The following is a 25159-nucleotide window of genomic DNA, read 5'->3' as shown; positions in this document are numbered from 1 at the left end:
CATCACTCTTCATCTCTTTCAGGTTGTTGATGACTCTCTGGATGATCTCTGGATTGTTCCCTGTCTGACCCAGCAGGTCTCCTAAGACTCTCTGGTTGGACTCCAGACTGAGGCCATGAAGGAAGCGAACAAACAGGTCCAGATGACCATTTGTACTGGTGAGGGATTTCTCCATGGTTCTCTTCAGGAGGTCATCCAGGGAGAAGGTACTGTCTGTGTTCCTCCATGTTCCTAAGAAGTTGTTGAATTCTTCTGTGTAGAGTGTGTAAAGGTGGAACATGTAGACTGCAGCCAGAAACTCCTGAACGCTCAGATGAACAAAGCAGTAGACTGATTTCTGGAAGATCACACACTCTCTTCTGAAGATCTCAGTACAAACTCCTGAGTACACCGAGGCCTCTGGTACATGAAGACCACACCGCTCCAGGTCTTCTTGGTAGAACATGATGTTTCCTTCCTCCAGATGTTTAAGAGCCAGCCTCCCCAGCTTCAGGAGAACGTCCCTGTCAGCCTGCGTCAGCTGCTGTGGATTCGCCTCATGTCCCTCACCGTACTTGATGTTCTTCCTCTTGGTCTGAACCAGCAGGAAGTGTGAGTACAGGTCAGTCAGGGTCTTGGGCAGCTCTCCTCTCTGGTCTGTGGTCAACATGTGCTCCAGAACTGTAGCACTGATCCAGCAGAAGACTGGGATTTGACACATGATGTGGAGGCTCCTGGACGTCTTGATGTATGAGATGATTCTGCTGCACAGCTCTTCATCACTGAATCTCCTCCTGAAGTACTCCTCCTTCTGGACCTCAGTGAAGCCTCGTACTTCTGTGACCCTGTCAACACATGCAGGAGGGATCTGATTGGCCGCCGCAGGTCTGGAGGTTATCCAGACGAGAGCCGAGGGAAGCAGATTCCCCCGGATGAGGTTTGTCAGCAGCACGTTGACTGATGACCTCTGTGTGACATCAGACACAAGCTCCCTGTGGTTGAAGTCCAGAGAAGGTCTGCTTTCATCCAGGCCGTCAAAGATGAACAAAGGTTTACAGACAGCGAGCGTCTCTGCCGTGAGCTTCTGTAACGCTGGATGGAAAACATGGAGCAGCGTGAGAAGACTGTGCTGCTGGTCCTTCACCAGGTTCAGCTCCCTGAACGAAAGCACAGCCAGCAGACCCACATCCTGGTTCTCTAAACCCTCTGCCCAGTCCAGAGTGAACTTCTGCACCGAGAAGGTTTTTCCAACGCCAGCGACGCCGTTGGTCAGGACGACTCTGATGCTGCTCTGCTGGTCAGTGGAGGCTTTAAAGATGTCCTGGACCTTGATGGGAGTGTCCTGGAGGATCTTCTTCTTGGAAGCCGTCTCAAGCTGCCTCACCTCATGTTGAGTATTAACCTCTTCACTCTGTCCCTCTGTGATGTAGAGCTCAGTGTAGATCCTGTTGAGGAGGGTTCTACTTCCTGTTTCATCACTTCCTTCAGTCACATGTTCACATCTCCTCCTCACACTGAGCTTATGGTCATCTGAAACCTCCTGCAGACCACGATCTGCTGAAAGACAAGAAACAATGTGAGAGACAGAGAATCTGAGAATCTGCTGATTGTTTTCATCAGATACAGAAAAACTACAGAAAATAAAAGCTTTTTAACTTTGTGCTTTTCTAACGATGTTAAATGTTGATGCTGTATGAAGGAACAAAATAAAACCACATGTGCTGTTGTCAGACGTGAAGACATCAGCAGACACATGTACAGCGCTGCTCTGACCGGCTGTCTGACCTCCAGCTCCTCTTCTGGATCTTTGTCCACACTGGGGACAGGAGGAGTCTCCTGAAGAACCAGACTGGTCCCAGTATGAGGTGATGCACTGTCTGCAGAACCAGTGTCCACAGCTGGTGGAGACTGGACCCTTCAGGACGTCCTGACACGAAGCACAGCAGGATGACTGCTCCTCCTCAGAAACATGACTCCTCTTCCTCTCCCTGTGAAGACATGTCCTGATAACTCACATGTCACAGTCACAGGTTGTCATCACTTCTGTCAAGGAGGTTTTGTTTTCACCCAGTATGTTTGTGTGTTGGTTGGTTCGTTAGTGGGATTATAAAAAACAACAGATTACCAGTAAACTTGGTGGAAGGTTGTGGTCTGTGAACCAGATGGGGGGGGGGGGGGGGTCCTCTTTCACATACAGGTTCAGAGGACTTATGTTTACCAGTGTGTGGAATTTGGTGCAGATCCAAATCAGAATGAGTCTCTAGTGGATTTCAAAGTGGTTTCATAAGGAGCGTGTTGGTTCTTGGTGGAGGTCTGAGCTCTTTGAGTGATTCTGAGAGATTAGTCACCAACTTCAATGAAGCTGTGTCCTAATGCAGGGGCCACACTAGAGGAAACTAGATCCTCTTCAGAGCAGGTCCCAGTAGAAACAGTCTCTTACTCTGTGTGTGAGGGTCCAGGTTCATTACTGAAGAGTGGAGGAGGATGCATGGACCGGTCACTCTTCAGAGACAGACAGCTGAACACTGGAGACTCTGCTCTGTCCTCTTCCTCCTCATAACCACTCATCTTCAGTCTGAGAGGAAAAACACTGTGAGCTCACAGGAATCAGGACAAACCAGCCTGTTCAAGAAACACACCCAAAAATACCAAGCAAGGACACACACACACACACACACACACACACACACACAAACACAAACACAAACACACACACACACACACACACATACACACACACAAACACAAACACACACACACACACACACACACACACACACTCAGGTGACTAACGTATGATGGTGAAAACACGTTGTGTTATTTAACACCTGATGAACAGATGAAGATAAAAAGTGAAGCTGTGAGTTAACTCTGTTAATTAGTCCTTTGAAGTCTCTTTGATCCACACCTGCTGTTCACATCTGTCTCTGGGATCCGATCACATGACGTCTGTCACCAGGTGTGAACTGACAAATTTAGAGTCATGGGATCAGCAGACGGATGTTAACAGCAGGTGTGAGAGTGAGACAGTGAAACTTTCAGAAAGTTGTGTTCACACTCACCTGCTCACTTTCCTTCCTTCTGCTCGTCCAGGTGAAAATGGAGTCTGACCGCTCCCTGTTCTCAGGCTCCTCCTCCCAGTTGAACCAGTTCCCTCTTGAAACCAACCGGTTCAAAGTCAAGTTCATACCCATGAAGATGAACTGGTTCACAGTTCATGTTTTATTGTGATGTTATGATGTCGATGACACACTTAGGATCATGTATTTAGTTAATAATGGACGGTTTGGAATCCTGAATCCAGGTCTTCACTTTAACACTGAGTCCTGACTGGGAGCGTCTACTGGGACTGAGACAGACAATGTTGACTGGTCCTCTATCATGATGTTTAAATGAGTCTCAAAAACTGTGGAATCAAACTTCACTCAGGTCCTTCATGTTCTGATCCTGGTCTCTAGTGATGAGTGTGTCTTAGTCCAAGTGAGAGCAGAGAGGAGGAGGACACAGAAGCTGGTGGACCAAGGACAAAGTGAGCGGCTGCTTCAAGTGGACGGACTCTGCTCCTCTCCCATTATCTCAAGGTGGGAGGGACTGGGAGTGGGTGGGGGCTCACTGCAGCTTAAGTGAAAGCTGCTCCTGATTGGCTGAGTACTGAATGCATTCTTCACTTGATTGGTCTAATGGCATTTACTAATTTTAGAGGAGAGAAGTTATAAAATCATATAGTCAAAAATCGAAAGTACGCCACAGCAGCTTTTTTCAAACATAGGAGACAATTTAAATGTGAATTGATTTGACGGCTCCCACAGGAGGTGAAGCCAAAACATCTGGATCACCCCCTAGTGGCCGGCTGCAGTATAGGTCATAAACCCCTCCTCCTCCATGTTGGTAGATGGGACATGGACTAAAGTAAAAACTCAAAGTAAGCGTTAAATAAATGTTTGTCAAAGATGGTTCATTTCATTTCAGGTCGTTCTCATGTCACTGATGTTTGTTAAAGTGTTTCTGATCAGTTTGGTTTGAATCAGTTATTTGATGATATAGAAACGAGCTGAGACGTAATGATTGACAGCTGAGGCTGACTCCTGATTGGTCAGGTGGGCGTATACATGACGTCACCAGTGCTCGTTGACAGCAGTATCCGGTCGTGTCGTCCATGTTGATACAGTCATTGATGCTAACATAGAGACGTCAGAACAACCGGTTCAAGCTCAGGGGTCGGATTTATAAAAGAGTGCGTAGGATTCTTACTAAAACTGTGCGTACGCAAACCTGAACTCCAAATCTGCCCTCCACACGCCCAATTTCAACTATAAGTGGTCAATGCAAAGCACGTCATGAATATGAAATGATGCTGCTGACCAATGGGTTTCCACCGTGAGTCCTGACGGAGGCACGGCATCGAGCGATGAGAAGAGGAAGTGAAACTTTCGGACACTGACATTGAGGTGTTTGTTAGTGAGGTGGAGGTGAAGAGCCACTTCATGGGACAGCAGTGATGTCACTAATAAAGAAAACACACTGACACTCTGTGGATAACACAATGTGTGAGATCAGGAATCACAGAACCCTCACTTCCTCCTCTTCCTTCCATTCACTTGCACACATCACAGAACCCCACACCGTTGTGTATTCCTCCAGAATACGTACATTTTCACCACTTTCTAACTTTCTGCAATTTTGGTAAAAATGTTAGCATGTTGAAGCCTCAAAAAGCCAAATCATTTGCCTGAATAATAATAATAATAATCCTTACAAGGGCATCACGTCTGTCAGTGCCTGTCAGTGCTCGGGACCTAAATATTCTGACTAAAAAGGTGTGATTATGAAATACAGTGACCTCCTGCAGTTGTGAGCGTGGCCACTAGAGGGCAGAAAACCACAGAGTGAGCAGACTGACGACGGATGAACTGGTGTCCTCTAAGAAACTCTGGGTATGTTTACACCCTGATTGCTGCAGGAGCTATGTGCACACACACACACACACACACACACACACACACACATAGAGGAGTGGGGGGTTTAATCCTGAACTGGGGTTAATCATGTTGTCGCTGGTTCTGCTGGTGGACATGTTGCTGTCATCACTGCTGTCAGAGGCTCGTACAGGCCCAGACTGACACAGCAGGATTAGACACTGCCACCACTTCAGTAAACCACCATGACTCCATCAGCACATACACACAAACACAAACACACACACAGGTTGTGTAGCTGCAGCAAACAACAGCTGCATGATGCTGGGGTTGCGTTTTTTCCTTCATTTCATGTAGGTGTCAATACATCTCCATCATCTGTGCCAATGAGCGTGCACGGACATGCACACAGATCCACCCCCACCCTACACACACACACACACACACACAGACACACACTGCCCTGTGTGTATCAGACCACAATGCTCCTGGCCCTCGCTGCAGCCTGCTGTGATATGAAATGTGACACTGTCAATTTGCCTCCCAATCCGTCAGGCGGTCGATTGGATTCAGATGCATTGTGGGAGCCGTGGCCTAGACAACCACTAACCTCCCTCCACCCCCCCCCCCACCCCCCCCGCACCCCCAACGCCCCCGTTAGTTCCCTCAACGGTGAAATCGTTTGCAATCTCCCGTTAAATGTTCTCGCTCCCAGACTCAGCGTTAGATTGTTTTCCTGTCAGGAGGTGAGGGGGTGTGGGGGAGGGTGGGTGGGGGGGTCAGTCTGTACCCGGGGTGCTGAGGTGCAGCGACGACTTTACTGAAAACAACAGCTGCTGCAGAAACAAACAGTTTCTCTGTTTGTGTGTTTTCACAGGATTTAGAACTGTTCTTCACAAGTGGACGTGATGATGAGGTTTCTAACACGTGACGTGAAGCTGGAAGAACACAAACGTCTCAGGATGAAGAAGAGGAGCCGGACACGTAGCAACAACACTGATCTGTCCACAGTTTATACGCCATGTCCCGCCTCCTGCTGCTCTACAGGCTCCGCCCCTCGCCTGATGATCCACCATCTTCTCTGGGCTGGAGTCGGACCCTTAGCTTCAGAATGACTCAGTGTGACAGTGACGGAGCACTGAGGTGATTTCATCTGATACAGAACCATCAGGGCCCAGTGACGATCACTCAATCTGTCACAGGCCACAAAGAAAGAAACTGAGCGTGGGGAGAGAAGAGGAGGAGGAGGAGGAGGAGGAGGGGGAGGAGGAGGAGGAAGAAGAAGAGGAGGAGGAGGAAGTTGAACAAACAGTGTTGTCTCTGAAAGTGAAGCTAATGTGGAAGTTCCTGACACCTGCATTCTCTCAAATGACCACCAGAGGGCGAATCCACTGGCTTTAAAATAAGTCACTTTCTATAGAAGTCTATGAGAAGATTACATCAGTTAACATTGGTCTCATCTTTGTTGTTCCACTGAGACATCGAGCTATGTCGCCCCCTGGTGGACGTGGACTCCAGATCTGAGAAGAGAAGCTAATGAAACCAGAATTCTCTCAAATGACCACCAGAGGGCGACTCCACTGGTTTAGAGAGAGAGAGAGAGAGAGAGAGAGAGAGAGAGAGAGAGAGAGAGAGAGAGAGAGTGAGCGAGAGATCCCTGGAGTGAGACGACTGCAGTAAAAGCCCTGGAACCTGAAATAGTCTTCTCCTCCCCTCTCCCTCTCCTTTTCTCTCGGACTCTGGTTCTCTCCTCTCCTCTCCTCTCCTCTCCTCTCCTCTCCTCTCCTCTCCTCTCCTCTCCTCTCCTCTCCTCTTCCCAGCAGGACCAGTAAACTGCAGCACTGAGGGAATCAGCTGCTCCTATTCCCAGCTGATTGAATGTGTCCCAGTTAAATGCTTTTTGCCTCAGAGGGCGGAACCAGCTAATCACAACTCGTTCTAAATTAGGCTCCACAAATGGCAACCTGGCTGATCCCAGTGCAGCTGATGGTTCCAGCTCAGTGACGACCCAGCGTGAGACTCTGAGGGACAGATGTCTGTAGCGATACAGGAGGGGGGGGGACTCAACAGAGACTGAAGGAGACAAAGATTTAAGACAAAAACCTGAAAGTAAATTGTGTAGCTGAATTTAAACGTCTTGTTGTCATCAGACTAATAAAAGTCAGAGTTTTGTTTTCTGAAGAACAAATGGATCAGACTGTGAATAAAGATGGACGACATGACGGCTCCTGAAAGTGAAGCCATAGCGTCCATATCGCCCCCCGGTGGCTGACTGCAGTACAGGTCATAAACCTCCTGCTCCTCCTCCATGATCTTTTCTGATCAATATCAGCTTCGGACTGACCCTCTGTTTGTGGAGATATTAAGTGCATTTACATTTAACTTCTGTACTTTAGTACTTTTATTTATTACATTTATTTTACAGCTGTATAAAATGCTATTTTACACATTTTACATGATGTATAATAATATAACATTGTCAGAGCATCAGTACTTTTTAACGTCAAACACTTCAAATAATCAAATACATTTACTGATGTTTTAATTTCAATGCAGAGCTTAACTTCTAAATTACTCTTTGTATATTGAAGTACTTGTAAACTGATGTGTCCTCTGTGATTTCTATTAACATGAATTAATAACTTGATTCTGCAGTGAAACGATTCTGTGAAATGATGTGTTTCACCTTCAGAGACGTTGTTTATTATAATTGAATTTCTCTCTCGCAGGGCGACGCCATCATTTCCATCAACATCACTAATAACCCAAACGGCACAGAGGAATATTTCTACTGTCTATAGACACATGTACTGTGGCAGGTTGGTTCTGATTGGACGGCGTCATTCTGCAGATTAATAAAATCCTGACAGCAGCAGAGAGAGGAGCTTTTTGTTTTGGGTCAAATACTCGATTGTGAAACATGATGAGAAAACCTGAGCTCGTGTTTCATCATCACAATCAGTTTAGATCAGAAGTGGGAGGAGTCTGGACCCAGGAGAAGGCCTGTCACTCACCTTCACTGTGAACATCAAACACGATGTCCTGAACGTGGAAACATGATCAGCTGGAGGTTTAATAAGTGGTTGTCATGGTTAGAGCTTTTCTAATCTCATCTCATCTCATTTTCATCCGCTTATCCGGGGTCGGGTCGCGGGGGGAGCAGCTCAAGCAGGGGGCCCCAGACTTCCCTTTCCCGGGCCACATTGACCAACTCTGACGGGGGGATCCCGAGGCGTTCCCAGGCCAGTGTTGAGATATAATCTCTCCACCTAGTCCTGGGTCTTCCCCGAGGTCTCCTCCCCACTGGACGTGCCTGAAACACCTCCCAAGGAAGGCGCCCAGTGGGCATCCTTACCAGATGCCCGAACCACCTCAGCTGACTCCTTTCTAAGTGAAGGAGCAGCGGCTCTAATCCGAGTTCCTCACGGATGGCTGAGCTTCTCACCCTATCCCTAAGGGAGACGCCAGCCCCCCTTCTGAGAAAACTCATCTCGGCCGCTTGTACCCGTGATCTCGTCCTTTCGGTCATCACCCAGTCCTCATGACCATAGGTGAGGATAGGAACGAAGATCGACCGGTAGATCGAGAGCTTTGCCTTGCGGCTCAGCTCTCTTTTCGTTACAACGGTGCGGTAAAGCGAACGCAATACCGCCCCCGCTGCTCCGATTCTCCGGCCAATCTCACGCTCCATAGTACCCTCACTCGCGAACAAGACCCCAAGGTACTTGAACTCCTTCACTTGGGCTAAGGACTCATTTCCTACCCGGAGTAAGCAATCCATCGGTTTCCTGCTAAGAGTCATGGCCTCAGATTTAGAGGTGCTGATCCTCATCCCAGCCGCTTCACACTCGGCCACCAGCCGATCCAGTGAGTGCTGAAGGTCACAGGTCGATGATCCAATGAGGACCACGTCATCTGCAAAAAGCAGTGACGAGATCCTCAGACCACCGAACTGCAACCCCTCCCCACCACGACTACGCCTCGATATCCTGTCCATGTATATCACAAACAGGATTGGTGACAAGGCGCAGCCCTGGCGGAGACCAGCATCCACTGAGAACGAAACTGACTGGCTGCCGAGGACGCGAACACAGCTCTCGCTTTGGGAGTACAGGGATTGGATGGCCCTGAGGATAGACCCCCTTACCCCATACTCCCGCAGCACCTCCCACAGTTTCTCCCGGGGGACCCGGTCATACGCCTTCTCCAGATCCACAAAACACATGTAGACCGGATGGGCATACTCCCAGGCCCCCTCCAGGATCCTTGCGAGAGTGAAGAGCTGGTCTGTAGTTCCACGTCCGGGGCGAAAACCGCATTGTTCCTCTTCAATCTGAGGTTCGACGATCGGCCGAACCCTCCTTTCCAGCACCTTGGAGTAGACCTTACCAGGGAGGCTGAGAAGTGTGATGCCCCGGTAATTGGCACACACTCTCTGGTCCCCCTTTTTGAACAGGGGAACCACCACCCCAGTTTGCCACTCCTTTGGCACTGTACCCGACTCCCACGCGATGTTGAATAGGCGTGTCAACCATGACAGCCCCTCAACACCCAGAGCCTTTAGCATTTCTGGCCGGATCTCATCAATCCCTGGGGCCTTGCCACTGCGGAGATGTTTGACCACCTCAGTGACCTCCACCAGGGAAATTGACGATGAAACACCATCAACCTCGAGCTCTGCCTCCAACATAGAGGGCGTGTTATTCGGATTCAGGAGTTCCTCAAAGTGTTCCTTCCAACGTCCGACAACCTCCTCAGTTGAGGTCAACAGAGTCCCATCCTTACTGTACACAGCTTGGATGGTTCCCCGTTTCCCCCTCCTGAGGTGCCGGATAGTCTTCCAGAAACACTTTGGTGCCGACCGAAAGTCCTTCTCCATGACCTCTCCGAACTTCTCCCACACCCGCTGCTTAGCCTCCGACACGGCAGCAGCTGCAGCCCTTCGGGCCTGTCGGTACCCTGCAACCGAGTCAGGAGTCCTCCAGGATATCATATCCCGGAAGGCCTCCTTCTTCAATCGGACGGCTTCCCTGACCACCGGTGTCCACCACGGTGTCCGAGGGTTACCGCCCCTTGAGGAGCCTAAGACCCTGAGGCCACAGCTAGCCGCCGCAGCTTCAGCAATGGAGGCTTTGAACACCGCCCACTCCGGCTCAATACCCCCAACCTCCACAGGAATGCCAGAAAAACTCCGCCGGAGGTGTGAGTTGAAGATACCTAGGACGGGGGCCTCCTCCAGACGTTCCCAGTTCACCCGCACTACTCGTTTGGGCTTACCAGGTCTATCCGGAAATTTCCCCCACTCCCTGATCCAACTCACAACCAGATGGTGGTCGGTTGACAGTTCCGCCCCTCTCTTTACCCGAGTGTCCAAAACATGCGGCCTCAGATCAGATGACACGATCACAAAATCGATCATTGATCTTCGGCCTAGGGTACTCTGGTACCAGGTACACTTATGAGCACCCTTATGTTCGAACATGGTGTTTGTTATGGACAATCCATGGCTAGCACAGAAGTCCAATAACAAACGACCGCTCGGGTTAAGATCAGGGAGGCCGTTCCTCCCCACCACGCCTCTCCAGGTGTCTCCATCGTTGCCCACGTGGGCGTTGAAGTCACCCAGCAGAACTACGGAGTCCCCTACTGGAGCCCCATACAGGACTCCATTCAGGGTCTCCAAGAAGGCCGAGTACTCTGAACTGCTGTTTGGTGCATACGCACAAAGAACAGTCAGAGTTTTCCCCCCTACAACCCTTAGGCGCAGGGAGGCGACCCTCTCGTCTACCGGGGTAAACTCCAACACCGCGGCGCTCAGCCGGGGATTTATGAGTATCCCCACACCCGCCCGACGCCTCACGCCCTTGGCAACTCCGGAGAAGAATAAAGTCCAACCCTTATCCAGGAGTATGGTACCAGAGCTGAGACTGTGCGTGGAGGTAAGCCCCACCAGATCTAACTGATAGCGCTCCACCTCCCTCACAAGCTCCGGTTCCTTTCCCCACAGCGAGGTGACGTTCCACGTCCCCAGAGCCAGCTTCTGCCGCCCGGGTCTGGTCCGTCGAGACCCCCTACCTTCGCTGCCACCCATGTGGCTGCGCACCCGACCCCAACGGGTCTTCCCACAGGTGGTGGGCCCATGAGATGAAAAGAGGGGGGGTGCCACGTAGTTTGTTCGGGCTATGCCCGACCGGGCTCCGTGGCAAACCCGGCCACCAGACGCTCGCCATCGAGCCCTCCGTCTGGGCCTAGCTCCAGACGGGGGCCCCGGGCTTCCTCCGGGCTGGGTCCCATCTCCTCTTTCGTCGATATTCATTGAGGGTTTTGAACCCTCGCTTTTCTAATATATATTTTAAATCTCCTGTCGAGTCTCAGACGTTTGTTCCTGACCTCATCCCCCCCCCCCCCGCTCAGCTACACAGTGTGATTATAATAACATATCATCTGCTGTTTGATATATATATATATACACTGGACCCTTTCCCTCTGCTAGTTTCTTATTTCTGTCGGCTGCAGGTTTTTTCCTCCTCTGATCATCAAACACAGAAATAATGTAAAGAAACCAGATAATCTCGTTGAGGTCCAAATATTACAAACTGATCACAAACCCAACAATTACAATGTCTTAGAAATATAAAAAAAACAATAAGGGTATAAATGTGACACACACACACACACACACACACACACTACAGATACCTGCTCCCCCGAGGGAGACAGATTCATTTCAACTCAATTACAAAACAAAGTGAAATGTTAAAATCAGAACTGTTAATTAAACTCAGACGCTGGAGAAGCAACAGTGTGTTTCCTTGGGTGTTTATGAACCATGTGAGTGTTTACACACAAACAGGAGACGCACTGATGATGATGATGATGATGATGATGATATGTTGGTGGCATGTTGAATTCCTGTGGCGTTGACCGGAGGACGTCGTCTCTCCCCGTGCTCGGTCCTTTAAGCATCTGGAGCAGAGACACATACTTGAGAGTCAGACGATGTTATTGGTCCTCAGATGTCCTCCCTGATGCAGAGGAGACGTCTCCCCCTGTCCTCCCTGTTCACGCATGGCAGCTCTGCTCCCCGTCTCCCATCTCCTTGGAATGACCCCGTTCACACGCTCCACTGGACACTGGCATCGTGCAGGAGCTCGGCTGATAGCGGCGCCGACTATCTCCGACTCACAGGTTGGGCCTGGAGAGGGGGGGGGGGAATGTAAAAAAGAAGGAAGGGGGGCGCTGGGGGGTGCTGAGAGGGAGGAGACATGGTGGAAGCTGAGGAGTCGTACGATCGCTTGTAGACAAACTGATAATCAGGATAAATCTGTTGTTTTGAAGGAAACTGATCATCTTCAGGTTTTTGATGTGAGAGTAGAAGTCTCTTCAGTTATGATGCGTTTCCGTTGTTTTGTGTTTGTCTGTTTGTCTGTGTCATCGTCTTGAGTCACGTGTTGTGTGTGTGTTCAGACGCTTCCTGTCTTAATGACCTCATGACCAGGACGACTGGACAGGAAGTCACTGAATCAGAACTTATCCTGTAGATCGACTTGTTTATCAATTTCAGAAGCTGCTGTTTTCAGTCAGACATTATTTCACTGTGTGTGAACAAGTGGCTCCGTCACACATCTGATGTTCATGTGTGTAACCTCCTCATGTTCATACCATGTTGTGAACGATAGCAGTAACATGTCAGAAAGTTGGTGTAAGCTGTGTTGCTGCTGCAGGACACATGATGTGTGCGTGTTCTATTTGTGTGTGTGTCTGTTCATGACCTCGACTCCTCTCCCGACTTTTACAAAACACTTTCACTTTCTTCCTGTTGGAAACTTTCCCCAAATTCCATTAATCCTTCATTAGTTTCACTGTTGTGACAAGAGAGAGCTTACACACACACACACACACACACACACACACACACACACACAGCCCGCAGCCAGCAGCACTATATCCTCTCTTTATCACACTCTCTCTCACCCTGTGTAACATGGGAGGGAATGACCTCATGTTGGGAACCAGCAGCCGTCACATCCGGATAAAGAGGAGCAGTTGGAAAACGAGGCTGAGACGTGAGGAGCTTTAGAAACGAGGTCACTTAGAATTATTATAGATCCACAAGTGAGAAGATCCAAACTTTAATAAATGTCTTTTATGACTCATGGTCGTGATGAAAGTGTTTGATCACAAACAGCCACACAGTTAAAAACATTATATCGTAAACATTTTAATTCCCAGTTTCTTTGAATCAAACCAAACATTTCAAACTCACTTCAGTGACCTGGAGCCAAACCCTGACGTGTGAAATGAAAGTATTAATTCACTGATCTGTGCAGAAAGTAAATCCAATCTATCATATCGTTCATCTTCACAGTGTCTGGTCAGGAGGTGTGACTCCTGAATATCCCACACCTGCATAACTGTGCCCCCCCCCACCCAATACCCTCTCTCTCTTCCCTGCTCTCTCTCTCCCCTGCTCTCTCTCTTCCCTGCTCTCTCTCTTCCCTGCTCTCTCTCTCCCCTGCTCTCTCTCTTCCCTGCTCTCTCTCTTCCCTGCTCTCTCTCTCCCCTGCTCTCTCTCTCCCCTGCTCCCCCCCTCCTCTACTACCCTCTCTCCCTCCCATGATCTCTCCCTCCCCTGCTCTCTCTCTCCCCTGCTCTCTCTCTTCCCCTCTCTCACTCTTCCCTGCTCTCTCTCTTCCCTGCTCTCTCTCTCCCCTGGTCTCCCCCCCCCTGCCTTCCCTGTGATTGCTCTCAGTGCCAACTCAGGCCTGACATTTGGTTTCACGCTGCCGGCAGCAGGACAGATAGAAAGTCCGATAGAGGGAGTGACATGGATAGCGGGGGGGGGGGGGGAAGAGGAGGGGGTGCATGGCAGCAGAGAGGGGTGATAACAAAGGTGACAGGTGCTAATGAAGAGATAAGAAGAGCCGAAGAAGAAAGTGTGAGTAAAGAGGACGAGGAGACGAGAGGCCGACCACGACTCACTGAGGAGGAGGAGGAGGTGGAGGAGGAGGAAGAGGAAGAGGAGGAGGAGGAGGAGGAGGAGGAGGAGGAGGAGGAGGGACGAGGGGAGTCGTTTCCATGGTAACCTGTAGTTGTGTGAGTTGGGGATGAGGTAGGAGGAGACAGGATGGAGGAAACAGGATGGAGGAGACAGAGATGGAGGAGACAGGATGGAGGAGACGGGATTGAGGAGACAGGATGGAGGAGACAGAGATGGAGGAGACCGGATGGAGGAGACAGGATGGAGGAGACTGAGATGGGATGGAGACAGGATGGAGGAGACTGAGATGGGATGGAGACAGGATGGAGGAGATGGGATGGAGGAGACAGGATGGAGGAGACAGAGATGGAGGAGACACAGATGGAGGAGACAGGATGGAGGAGACAGGATGGAGGCGACAGGATGGAGGAGACTGAGATGGGATGGAGTGAGGATGGAGGAGACAGAGATGGAGGAGATAGGATGGAGGAGACAGGATGGAGGAGACAGGATGGAGGAGACAGGATGGAGGAGACAGAGATGGAGGAGACAGGATGGAGGAGACAGGATGGAGGAGACTGAGATGGAGGCGAGAGAGATGGAGGAGACAGAGATGGAGGAGACAGGATGGAGGAGGCAGGATGGAGGAGATGGAGATGGAGGAGACAGGATGGAGGAGACTGAGATGGAGGCGACAGAGATGGAGGAGGCAGGATGGAGGAGACAGGATGGAGGAGACAGGATGGAGGAGATGGAGATGGAGAGCGGTGCTGTGGTTTAATTGCTGCTCTCCAGCCTAATCTCCCTGAGGCCCCATGAATCCCTGACTCCTTGAAGAAGACAACAGAAACCTCCCAGTGTGTTGACCTGTCCTGAGGACGGACTTCATAAAGCTCACAAGCTAGAGACGTCTCAGTGTGCTGCAGACTGCTGAGGACAGATCATACAACGAGGAAGAAGAGACAATGTTCTGTGTTCAACAGGAACCTGGAAGTCAGTGGGAGGACGGTTCTGCTCCACAGGGGGACAAGTTCTGCAGAACCTGGTCACATGTCACTACGAGACAACGGTATCATGTTGCATTGTGGGTAATGTGGACATTTCCTGAACCTTTCGGGGTCCATGTCCTGAAGACTGACTGTGGTTTGATTCTGTCACAGTTCATTTTGACCATATCATCTGAAGAGACTTGAACAGAGACGTTGGGCCGAAGCTCCATTTGTATTGGTTAGAAATGAATGGCGTGGGGGCCCTGTGGACCCCCCCCCCCCCCCCCCGTAAGGCACCGGACCCAGTGAACTCGCTGCAAATGTACTGCACTCTCCTCATTTTGGCAGCGGTTGTGGTGAACGTGCGTGTGTGTGTGTGTGTGTGTGTGTGTGTGTGCGTGCACTGTGCTGTGAGTGCATGCATGTGTGTGTTTTTAATAGTCTCATCCCCGTCTCAGGGGCCGACAGCAGATGAAGCACTCTGAGCGCTCTGAGATGATTTCACCACCGGAAACCAAATCCAATCCTCACTCACGGCCTCCTCCTCTCTGAAGAACGGGTTCACACTTCAGAGAGGATCTCCTCTGCTCTGTTTCCACCTGAATCCACTGTTGTTCCTGCTTTCAGCTCCGTGATGACCGCCACGCCGTTTCAGTGTGAGTGTGTGTCAGTGTGTGAGTGTGTGTGTGAGTGTGTGTGTGTGTGTTTCATGTCTGTCAGTAGAGCTCATACCTCCACTAAGGCCCATCACTCCTGTATATTAAATCAAACTGCACCATATTTCACACATCTTTCCGTCCATGATCCATTAATTAATTTCTAAGGAAAATGTGAAAAGGTAGAGAAACACTTAGAGAAATCTGGATGTTTCCTCTGATAAGAATCTGTGTGTAAATATCAGCTCCTCAGTTCTTTTCTGACCCGGACGTCCCCTTCCAACAAGGTTAATGTTCACAGACAGTCAGATGAACACTCAACTCACTGGTGAAGGTAAAGATGATTATTAAGAATAAAGTTGAACTGTCGTGTTGAGGTTCTTTCCAGACGTAGATGCAGTTTTATGGTAAAGATTTACTTCCACAGTGTTTTGGGCTAAAAGAGAATTTCCTGAATGAACGTAACTGAAATTGATCTGAAGAACAAATCCACCAATTCTTTAAAGTTTAAATTTATGATCAATCTTTATTTCTTGACATTATATTTTCTTGAATTGTAAAAATGGAAATAGAAACTGACCTGAGCCAGAAACTGACCCTGATGAAGATCCAACCTGTCAGTTGCTTTCTGAATCTGTCTCTGTCTGTAAAACATTTGAGCAACTCCCCGTTCTCGAGGTTAAGGAACGTATCTCCAGACAGAGGAGGACAGACAGAAGAAAGGAACCGAGCCGGTGGAGATCTGCAGGAGACGCGTCCTCCTGGCCTGAGGCGGAGATCACCGGGGATGAAGGTGATGAGCTCATCTGAAGCTGACCAGTGTGAGGAGCTCCAGGATCCCACTGGGCTGAGATGTGACATCACCACAGGCTGCTGCTGGGTTCACAGAGACCAGCTAATGAGGATTCTCTCAGTGCTCTATCTCCATGTGCTGCAGGTGTTCTACAGGAGATGAAACCACTCCAGCAGATTGGAGGTTTGAATCACTCACTGTGGATTCAGAGCTTCCTGGAGACATTAACCCTCCACATGGACCCCACTCCAGGGCTGATCGTGATGTTCCATGTCTCCACCCGGGGTATCCGTCCACCAGAGTGAGTCCTGAGGATCAGCAAGATGAAGAGACATCACACATAAGAACACATGAATCCATCCAGTGTCTCTGAGGCCCCAGAGACGCACCACGTCCTCCTCACCTCCACAAACTCTATCTGCTCAGTGTCCACGTCATCTGCAGCACGAAGAAATGATGCTGCTGCTTCTGCTTTGTCTTCCCTGTCGGTCCATGTCCGTCTGTCTGTCTCCATAACCCTAACCCTAACCCTTGTGTGTTTGTGTCCTTAATGAACCGTTACACAACTATGAGCCTAAAAGTAACGACACTGAACCAGTTATGAATCCACATGAGCTCAACAGCACACTTGGCTGTGTGCCTGTGATCCTCGGGTCGGTCCAGGTACGTGGCCCGGAGCAGGTTGCACTCTCACTGCAGCCCCCCCCCCCCCCCACACCCCCCGTCAGCAGTGATTAGTCTGTCCCACGTCAGGTTGAACGTTCAGACCGCTGTGAAGCTGCAGCCCTGAGAAATCTCCCCTCAGCCCAGTGGAGAGAGCGAGACGGTTGATTTATGACGTCTTCTCACTAGAGGTGTTCACCCAGAATGCACCAGGTTCATATCTAAAGCTTGTGAGTGCAGAGAGCTTCTCTAACCGTGGTTAACATTTGTAAACCCAGTGGAGCGAGTGTCTGAGTTCCTCACGGCCGTCTGTCTTCAAGGAAGAAGCCACACGTTGAATGAGTGTGTGTCCTCCTCCTCCCTCTGCAGCACGGAGCAACAATCCATCAGACATGTGTCCATTAGCCTCCGTCCCTGCGTCTGTCCCCCTCCCGTCTGGGGACAGATCACTGCACAGGAAACCAGGCAAACACCAGAGGAGACTTTTTTTCAGGTGAAATATTCATTTTGAAGGAACTGGTGGTGCAGAGCGACACTGAAACACCAACACACACACAGACGCACACACACACACAGACACACACACACACAGACGTACACACCTGGGCCTTCATTCATCCGGTCAGCCTCCATCAGTCCCTGTATTATGTTTCCACTGAATCTGGAGGAACCTCAGCTTCAGGGTTTGATTTCACACGGTGTCTCAGGATGGGACTGGAACTCGCTCCTCCTCGGGAACAAACTACTCACGGACGATATCGTAGAATGAATATTGGGTCACATTATAACAGCTATTAGCCTGAAGTGTTTCTATTGTTCTCTGAGGTAATTTCCTATATGTCGATGTAGATGTTGATATATATATATAATATAGTTTAATGTATATCATGTTCCTAGCAAGGATATATTTGTTATATTTGTCCTCACCATAGGCTGTAAATAAAGATGGACGACATGACGGCTCCCAAAAGAGAAGCCAAATAATCTTGATCGCCCCCTGGTGGCTGGCTGCGGTATAGATCATGACCCCCTCCTCCTCCATGTCCCAGATGGGACATGGACCAAACTAAGAAATCAAAGTATAAATGTTTGTGAGATGGTTTCTTTCATATCTGGTAGTTCTCATCACAGTGATGTTTGGGCTGAGACGTCATGATTGAGAAATGATACTGACTCCTGATTGGTTGAGAATGTGTATGGGCCACACCTGTATCCGACATATTTGAGCTTAGTTTAACAGCTTCATCTTCTTAAACTCTGTTTGTTTCCTATTTTACTTTCTATTCTCTCGTCTTCTGTCGTTTCAGTTCACGTCCTCATGTGTCCTCCACCACGTGTCCTCCACCACGTGTCCTCCACCACGTGTCCTCCACCACGTGTCCTCACCTGGGTCCCGACTACTCACCTGCCAGTTCAACCTGTTCTCCTTCCTTCTCCTTCGCTGCTGTTTGAACTTGTGGCTCTTTGAGAAAGTCTGAACCGAGTGTACAGGAACCGGCTCAGCAGCATTTGTTAGCTGATGCAGATAATCCAGAAAGGAATGTGAAAGTTGGATTTATGTGCATCTATCAAGAGGCCAGAAACACAACTAGTTTCTGTGTGTTTATAATGAACCGTTATCACGTTCACTGTGTAGAAGCTTGTTGCAGTTTTGAGTAAATACATATTTTTTAATGGAGAAAAACAGCTGCTACACAAACACACACGTTGGACAGATTCCAAATCAAACGTTTCACCAATTGAGACCGAAAATCTTGAAAACCTGAAACTGACCTGAAAATGTGAATTAATGCACGTTTCCATTCAGAGTTATGAGTTTAAGATGTAAAACTTAAAATCATAAAGGTGCAGTTTTAATGGACGTTTCATTGCATGTGGCTCACAACACACACACTGAGTTTCAAATATAAATAGGTTAAATAAAGACAAATATGTGCAACACTCTAAATCTAATTATATTGCAACAAAGTAGATTACACAAAAAAACACAGCATATAGTGGAGGTGTAAGTTTCTCACTTAACATGTTAACATAAATATATTTCACATGACAACAAATGTGTGTGTTGTACACATTGCATGGAGGCCGGTTAATTCACTGCCATTATACTTATAATATTATATTATCTGGTTGAGATCCTCTCAGAAGCCATTAAACCACTGCAGAAGATACATTTTGTCAGATTTCTATTTAATGACGCACCAACTTTTCCATTATTGCCAAGAATAACAGATTATTTTGAATCTTTTTGATCTTCACACATGTTTTGAATACACAAACTGAAGTAAATACAATAAGGTGGATTCAAGTCCACTTATTGCTGCACAGTTTACAACAGACACTTCAAAGTTAATCTGGTTGTGATTCCACACAGGGATAAGAACATATATTAAATACACAGACACACACACACACACACACACACACACACACACACACACACACACACACACACTGGGCCAACTGCTGAGTCTAGAAGGGTGTGTTGCTTTGAGATAAGATTTCTGAGATGTCCTGATTTCTCTTATTCTTAAGCCAAATTGCCCCTGGCTCAATACCTCACAATATCCCCACTTCTTCACACACACACACACACACACACACACACACACACACACACAAAAACACACTTACACACACACGCACACACACACATAATCTGCAAGGCCACAAATCTCACAAAGGTTTGAAATAAAAGATGTCTGTGCTCCATGCGCAGCAGAATGTGCAGGAAGCTGCTGTGAGGCTTAATGACATCAAACCCTTTTTGTTTAAAAATTATAAATAAAAGAACAAGCTCATCATCTTGTGTTTGCTCACTCTGCTTAATTATTCACCATTAATTAGGCAGTCATCTGGCAAAGTATTTATCCCAGCAGAGCCCATGAAATATGAATAAGCAGCACTTGTCTGGATGTCCTGCTCACGTGTGACGGCTGCATTCCTGGAGCCAAAGACGAGAATCGGCTCCAAAGACGATCAGCTGAAGAGGCAGCGATCACCACAAGTGGCAGGAAACAGGGCGACAGTGCAGGTTGTTGTGTTGTGTTGTTCTTTGTGTTGTCATCCTGCGTCCAAGTGTCAACGCTGAGGGAGAATCCACTCTGCTACACCACCACCACCATCCGGAGTTAAATGTAAATCAGACAGTAAATAGACAAATTGACAGCTCCCACAGGGAAGAGAATCCTCTGGATCGCCCCCTGGTGGCTGGCTTCAGTGTTCAACGTCTCATCCTCCATGTTGGCAGATGGGACATGGACCAAACTAAGAGTAGACATTAAATAAATGTTTGTAAGAGATGGTATCTGTCATTTCAGGTCGTTCTGATCTCGCTGATGTTCAAGTGTTTCTGATCAGTTTGATGATATAAAAATAACTGAGATGTCATGATTGACAGGTAGAAGCTGTGAATGTGGAACATTACCTCCTGTCAAAAAAAAACGTGAATTTGTGAAAATAGAAAATTACAATAAACGAGGTCCGGCTTATTACTATTCAACTTAATTCAGTTTCTATTATTATAAAACAGAAAACCTATTAGAAATTGGATCCAATCCAATATATCAACTCTCTTATCTGTGCAATATTCATATATTTTTTCTTGTTTATACCCTGTATGTATTAGTTTTTATTCCAGTCATTTTTTTGATATTCATCCATTACCCACTGAAGAAAGGTTCAATGTGTAAGATTTAGGTGAAATGGATCTATTGGCAGATATTTAATATGAAATGATGTCTGTCATCTAAATTGTATGAGGCAGCCATGTTTTTTACAGTAGCCCAGACTGGACAATCTGGGGGTCATCTGCAACATGACACTTCGCCACTAGATGTCACTACATTCCACACACTGAACCTTTAAGGTATTGCGTGTATCTTATCTTAATCTTATTTGATCTTTATCTCTTCTCATGTTAATCTTGAATGGTTAAATAAATCAAATAAAGACCCCAGTGACAGGGTCGTGTTTTGAAGTCTTTAAGATGTGAGCATCAGCTGATATAATTTATTAATTTAAACATTTCTCATTCTCTCTTCATTCATCCAAAGCTTCCGGTTGGAAACTTCGCAAGTCCTCAGGAAACTGTGGCTCTGGAGCCGCCATGTTGTCTCTCAGCCTGTGGGCCTCAGAGGAGATTCCTGGGTGCGGAGCCGGAATGGAGGCCGGCGGAGCAGCGTCCATAAGCCCCGTGTGAGGAGGAGGAGGAGCCTGGTTCTCTGGAGGCTTCGCGGGAATAGACGTCCGGTGGCCGGGGGAACTAAACACCCACTGCCGCAGGAAAGCGTTCGTTGAGCCGCAGCTCAAGGAACCGGAGAGCGGAGCTTTCCCCGGAGCGAAGACCCGTCCTGTCGGTTACACCGCCGGGAGGACCGCGTGAAGTCCAGCCAGCGGCTCGTCACCCTGCCCGGGATGTTGGGCTCCGTGTAGCCGCTCCACCTGGACCAGCCCGGTGCCTGAGCCCGGACACTTCGCTCCCTCTGCCGACCGAGGAGCAGCAGCAGCCGCGGACACGTCTCTGATTCCCCGTCCCGCTCGCTCGGTTCCTCCTCTGACACCGGGAGGCTGTTCGGAGCAGAGAGGCGGGGCCGAACCGGTGGACTCCCCCAGAATGGATCACTGAGCTCGGGCTCACCCACAGCGACGCAGCGCTTTTTCTTATGGGGGGCGGGGGGTCGACGACAGGAGGCAACGACCGGGATTTAGACACGTCTGTGTGGAAGTGCTGACCGACTCGCTGCCCGGAGCCGCCGGTGCTGCCTGCCCGTCTGCCCGTGGCCTCCGCCGGGCTGCATTTATCTGGAGATTAGCAGAATCCTCCGTGTGGGACGCACAGATTTGGGGAGCGGGGAGCGATCCTCCCCAGCCCGGGTCGGACTATGGCGGACGACGACATTCTGTTTGAAGATGTGTACGAGCTGTGCGAGGTCATCGGCAAGTAAGTGTCCTCTCTGCGGGAAGATCAGGCCGTTTCTCCGGTTAGAACCGGGACCGTCACCGGGGCTTTTTACCAGCTCGTCCATAACACCACAAGACACACACATGTACACACACACACACACGTACACAATATACACCCCATACACATATATATACACGCATACATACCATTAACATTTATATAATATATATATATATATATACAATGCATACATATACATAAAAACACATACAACCCATACAAATGCACATTCACAACACACACCACATACACACACCTATACATACACACAAACACACACCTAACACATATACACCAACACACTTCACATACACACATTACAAACACTATCATTCATACATACACACATATACCATACACATACACACACGTGCACAGTGTGTATGTGAGAACCGATGCCGATCATCATAATTAAACGTGTATTTAAAATCTTATTCACACTTTTACACCATATTGTTGATAATATTTTAATGTTTTTAACACACATTTGTGCAGCTATTCTCATGAGGAACATAATTCCCATCTTAAACTGAACCAGTACCTCTGTAATGGGTTTGCTTCACCAGAACCAGGCTTTGGTTCTGGTGAGCCTCACTGGTCCTGACCCGCTCGGTGTTAAAGATGGAAACAAGGAATGAAACGAGTGAACGCAGCCACAGCAGTTAAATACAAAGCTGTCATGCCTCTGACAGACGCAGTGGTCGTGATTACAGTTGTTGCCTCCCCAGTTGCATGTGTGTTATTCCGTGTGTCAGTGTGTGTCCTCCTCCTGCATCACGGGTTGTGTGTTAGTAGCGGTCGCAGCTCCAGACCTGTACAGTACTTTGGCATGACGCTGTGTGCTCTGACCTGTAGTGGCAGTTGGCAACTTACTGCAGAGATTAAAGGGCAGGGAACAGACCAATGTGAGTCATACACACACACACACCCACACACACACACACACAGACACACACCACATCTGGTCATCGTTAGTGACTGTGGAGGTTTCACTCAGGAGCCAGGCCACTTGGAATATTGTCCACAGCTCTGGTAAGAGGAGAGCAGGGCTTGTTTCTGCACTGGAGACTCTACCTTTCCAGCCCGGCTGCCTTTAATAATCATTAATCCCTGTAGTGCAACACCCCACATTAACCCTGTAGTATATTTGAACATGCATAATGCACGACGGATGGATGATTAAAAAGACTCCTCCAGTACAGGAGGACATTACAGCTGCAGTATAAATCCACCTCAGAGCAGAGACCTCTGTGAAGCGGCTCGGGGAGGACAGTTTCTCTTTGGAATGTGACAGGTGAATTATAATGTGATTGCCACAATTACCTTCCTGTTGTTCTCCTACTTTAGAAAAGAGGGCGGTGACAAAGCTGAGTATATCATTAACATGTGTCCATGTCATTGCGTTCCATTGCAACCAAGTGGACTGTTGTGACAGTCGGGGAGTTGTGAACGTCCCCGTGCTGCTGCCGCGATGACTAACAACCTGGAGCAGTTAGAAAAAAGAGTTGGAAGAGAAAATGGCAGCAGCAGGATCAGTCCACGAGCCCCCGTGTGTCGGTCTGATGACCTCACCTCCCTCCTCAGTCGTTATCCTGGAGATCAATGCACTCGTCTTTGTGCCGGCACCACACCTGGGGACTTTCCAACCCCATACTGGCACGAGCACAAGAAGGAGGCGGCAGACGTCACTCTGTCTTCACATCCAGCCGAGACAGTTGAGTGAGAGGAGAAGGTGTTTGTGCTCTGACCGCCGTGTCCTCCAGACGGTTGGTCCTGAATAAAGCTCTTCACCGGGCGCTCCAACAGAAGCTCCGTGTGACCGGGGCTCCCGACAGGCCTGACAGGCAGAGCAGGCCGACTGGTTGTGGGACTTCTGCTGTGTCACAGAGATGGTTGACTGCCTGACAGGGTGATAAGACCTGCCCGGCACACTGCATGTGGAGGCAAGCCTGAAAACAGTGTGCACTCTTTTTTCTCTTTGTTTCACACAGTCACAGGCAATTTATTTGTCTTTCACTCAAACGCACACAAGCGCAGAGCCTCCTGTCTGTCTGTCTGTGTGTGTGTCTGTCTGTCACACACACAGCCTAACACAAACACACCTGGTCTGAGTTTTCTGAATATGAACCCTCGCTCATTACATTCAACAGATTGTCTTTAATTTACAGTTGGAGACGCAGAGGCCTGTTATCAGTCGTCCTGCTCTGAAGTGCCCTCTGTGGTTCTGGAACCTGCTAGTGACTGGAGAGAGAAACTCAAGCCAATGACAACAGTGCAGTCAGGATATGCATCACTGTGAAAGCCTTGTACCCGTGCATGTTCTCTGCTGGTTGGACCCTCGTGGTGGCACAGGCCTAAATATAGGTCATCCTCTGAGCTGTGCTTGGAGAGCAGTGTGATGATCTCTGCTTCGTGTGTGTTCACTGGATTTATTTGGATTTATGTTGGTGTTTTGTCGTCATGGAGGAAAAAAAAACACCCTGTATTTGCGTGCTCATCTCTACACATGCATCATTTGAGGATGCACGCACAGGATTTGGTTCCGTGCTTGTATTTTTTTTTTGGAGCTCCAAAAATCCTGTGTGTAGACCACATACATGCAACGTGGTGCACAAATCTGACTTGATACCGTCAAACTGATCCCGTTGTGCTGCTGCGTCCTGAGGCTCGAGAACAACGAGAGGATGGGGGGGGGACATGAAAAGAGGGTCAGGAAGGAGGACGAGGGAGAAGGAGAGGTCAGGGACACGTGGAAGGAAGGAGTCCATTAGTTGGACTTTAAGAGACCTCGTTTCCAGTTCATCCTTGAGGGGAAAGTTGTGCGTGACGGTCTGTGTTATTGTCAGAAGAGGACGTCGCACAAAGCTATGCATAAAAAAATAACTGCAAAGAAGCATGCAGCTTGTCTTTGTTTGCCTCAGCCCCTGCAGCCTGCAACCGTTTTGCAGTTGATGCTCAGTGACAACAGGAAACTGAGATTTTAGCGCCTCAGACCGAAAATGCTCAGTCTCCCAGATTTAAGTTGAGTATGATGTCATGGCGGTAACATGACAAAGCAGTCTACACCCTCAGTTAATATTATTTAAGTTCATATTAAAGCTGAATGATCAGTGACCTTCTCCCCCTGAAGATTTGGACTCACCATGGATTTGATGATGGGCATTTGGTCCCATAACGTGCATCAGCGTGGAGCTGATCTGCTCCACTGTGAATGCAA

The 25159-nt window shown here is 48.6% G+C and overlaps 1 protein-coding gene across 14 annotated transcripts in view; it reads left to right on the top strand.

The window, feature by feature from the left end:
- Window positions 1–21198: 21198 nt before the first annotated feature.
- Window positions 21199–25159, top strand: part of caska (calcium/calmodulin-dependent serine protein kinase a) — a 63411-nt gene continuing 59450 nt past the window's right edge. For 7 of the 14 annotated variants that reach the window (XM_062402193.1, XM_062402189.1, XM_062402186.1 and 4 more), the window contains exon 1: window positions 21201–21918. In XM_062402193.1, coding sequence (XP_062258177.1) covers window positions 21860–21918 — 59 coding nt within the window. In that variant the 5' untranslated portion in view covers window positions 21201–21859. Of the gene's footprint in view, window positions 21919–25159 lie in introns of all 14 variants that reach the window. The other 7 variants (XM_062402197.1, XM_062402195.1, XM_062402192.1 and 4 more) reach the window with 3 other exon arrangements.

This window comes from Platichthys flesus, chromosome 13 (genome assembly GCF_949316205.1).
Source record: "Platichthys flesus chromosome 13, fPlaFle2.1, whole genome shotgun sequence".
NCBI lineage: Eukaryota > Metazoa > Chordata > Actinopteri > Pleuronectiformes > Pleuronectidae > Platichthys > Platichthys flesus.
Note: the sequence above shows the minus strand (reverse complement) of the source record. Positions and strands in the feature narration are given on the sequence as shown.